The sequence below is a fragment of the Talpa occidentalis genome, unplaced genomic scaffold, assembly GCF_014898055.3.
Source record: "Talpa occidentalis isolate TD23 unplaced genomic scaffold, MPIMG_talOcc4v2.1 talOcc4.13, whole genome shotgun sequence".
Classification (NCBI taxonomy): domain Eukaryota; kingdom Metazoa; phylum Chordata; class Mammalia; order Eulipotyphla; family Talpidae; genus Talpa; species Talpa occidentalis.
Window position 1 is genome coordinate 95308469 of NW_023601322.1, and position 2688 is coordinate 95311156.

Below are 2688 nucleotides of genomic sequence, written 5' to 3' on the forward strand. Positions count from 1 at the left end.
ACTAAAATCACTGCTCCCTAAAAGACTTAACCATCTAAATGCTTTCTATTATTTACACATAAGGAGATACATCTAAAGTTAATACCTGAGAAGTTAAATAATAATGATCACTATAGGTACAAAAGTGTTTTATGTGACCTTGTTGCATTCATTTCAGGTGTTTATAAACCAATTTTTAATCAAAAATTTGAAATGAAAGTACATTGTAGCCACGGATATTTCCAGATGTTTTTCTAGTGTCAGCCTTGCACATCAGCTATGTGCTGCACCGCCAACTAAAGATAAAACGTCGTCATCATCACACCACACACCGTGACATTCACTTACAACTGAGTACCAGTAAGAAAATATGAAAATTAATTTCTTAAGAATATGCTTCTGCTTAAAACCAATTTAACCTTATCAAGAAATCTTTGTTTCTAAATAAAGAAGCTAAAATTCAATTAAGAATATAGGCCTAACATGTGAATACCATTTACATGATTAAGCAGTGATAACACACTGTTCTGCATTTAATTCCCACACACAGTACTGAACCAAACGTGAAACTGATACTGTGGTGACATTAAATATCCACAGCTTTGAAATGCACTGCCATTTAATTACTACCAAAGCCCTATGCCTCAGCGTTTCCTATTCATCTCTACCATGAGGTTCTTCACATGGTGCTAAGACGAGGACAGTAAAGTGACACAAAGTTGTGGAAAAGAATACAACAATTAAAAAGTCTCTTGCATACTATGGTGAAGTTACTCACATGAACAGAAATGAAAATGATTTGTGTACACTGGCTGGAAAATGAGGCTCTCACTCCTGTCCAAGATTGTACTGTTAGCAATACGACATGTTGCAAACTGCAAGCAGAACCAAACGCACATTCACATCATTAGCATCACTCCTCTGCTCAAAACGAAAAGGAATGTGTGATCAAACTGATAACTGTGTCAGCTCGGAGAGTAATTTTCATTTGGGGTCTCTCATGCTCTAGTAGACTTGATGCTGGACACTGCTAAACTATTCTGCTCTATTCAAAGTCCGGAGCACAGATGTACATAAGCAAAAATTACTTAAATGGAGACGTGTTTTTTCTTGTCAGCACATCCCAGGGATGAAGAGGAGGAGGAAAGAGCAGCGGGAAGCTCACTGACCAGACTGCTATTTCCATACTAGCCACTAAAACACTCAGCCATTTTTTTTAACCAACTTCCCATCCCCAAAATGCTTTAGGACATATCTTTTGTTGCTGGTGTTACTGGAAATATCTCCTCATTTTCCTGTGTGAATATGGCAGTGATAAATGATCCTTACTCAAATAAGAAATTTAGAGAACTATAAAGTTAAAATCATCTGTGATGTCACCACTCATAGACAAGCAATCAAGATTTGGGGAGCATCCTTCCAGACTCTCCACTCTTCCCACATGACCCTGCCCTCCTACCCCACGCAGCCAATGTCCTCAAGTCTTCACTCAGTGCTGAATGGAGGCTTGTGCTAAAAGCAGTATGGGTAGCACAAGGGGAAACAAGCATTCGAATTCTTATCTATGCTTCATTTTTTGGACTGTCAGACAAGACATATGAAGAAAGTTAAACTTACTGATTCCATAAAAATCACCCTGAAACACATTTCAAATATATTTTCTTTGGAAGTCTTAAAGATTATTTATCTTTTCTCTCTTGGCAAGTGCCAAGTGCCAAGTGCCCTCCACTGTACATGGAAGAGAAGTAAATGTACCCTGTGCAGCAAAGAAGACTTGGCGAAGCATTTGGGAAAATTTAAACATATTTAAAATTTCAAACAGGACAAATGGGCATTACAGTTGTTAGTTTAAAATATTTTTTAATCTTTGAATGGATAGTTTATAGTTGATCTGTGTCCCTCTGTTCCAGTGAACTAGTATAGATCTTAAAGATGCTGTCATGAAGCGCCGAGCCGGCCAGCGGAAGCCGGCCACCTCCTACGTGCGCACCACCATCAATAAGAACGCGCGGGCCACGCTCAGCAGCATCCGCCACATGATCCGCAAGAACAAGTACCGGCCTGACCTGCGCATGGCCGCCATCCGCAGGGCCAGTGCCATCCTGCGCAGCCAGAAGCCGGTGATGGTGAAGAGGAAGAGGACCCGCCCCACCAAGAGCTCCTGAGCAGCCCCCCAGCAATAAAGGTGTCCCCTGACTCCAAAAAAAAAAAAAAAAAGATGCTGACTGCTTACACAGTATTCTACAGTATGAATGCACCACTGTTTTTGTTCTGCTCTTTTCTTATTCACAGGCATTTGCCTTCAATGTTTAGCTTCTAGGAAATGCTAGTGTAAAAAACAACTTGGTCATCAGCACTGGGGAAGAATAAATAAGTTTATCCCTAAATTTACACTAGTAGTAATTACCATTTTTTCTCAAACTGATGACTGTAAGTGCCATCTTGTCCTTAAATTGTGTGGTCTTTGCTTTTAGAAATTGTGAACATTTGGTAAATATTTCTGGCCATTTGGATTTACTCTTGGATGATTATTTTATGTCTTGTTACCCATCATGTTCTGCTCTTTTTAGAGTGACACTTCATATCCTACTTACAGTAAGTCAGTTGACTGTTTTATTCTAATTTTTGTTATATTTTTACATAGATGTAACTATGTATATCTAGCTATCTATATATGTGTTTATGCATGTATATATACAAAACATGTAT

At 38.8% G+C, this 2688-nt stretch overlaps 1 protein-coding gene across 1 annotated transcript; it reads left to right on the plus strand.

Moving 5' to 3' along the window:
• Positions 1 to 1919: 1919 nt before the first annotated feature.
• Positions 1920 to 2184, plus strand: LOC119242765 (60S ribosomal protein L28-like). The gene has a single exon (XM_037508262.2). It carries the CDS (start codon positions 1920 to 1922, stop codon positions 2142 to 2144), a length of 225 nt encoding a protein of 74 aa, XP_037364159.1. The 3' UTR covers positions 2145 to 2184.
• The last annotated feature ends 504 nt before the right edge of the window (positions 2185 to 2688 follow it).

Bases quoted from the DNA above. Each gene is read 5' to 3' on its own strand.
- LOC119242765 (XM_037508262.2), top strand. From the start codon at position 1,920: ATGAAGCGCCGAGCCGGCCAGCGGAAGCCGGCCACCTCCTACGTGCGC.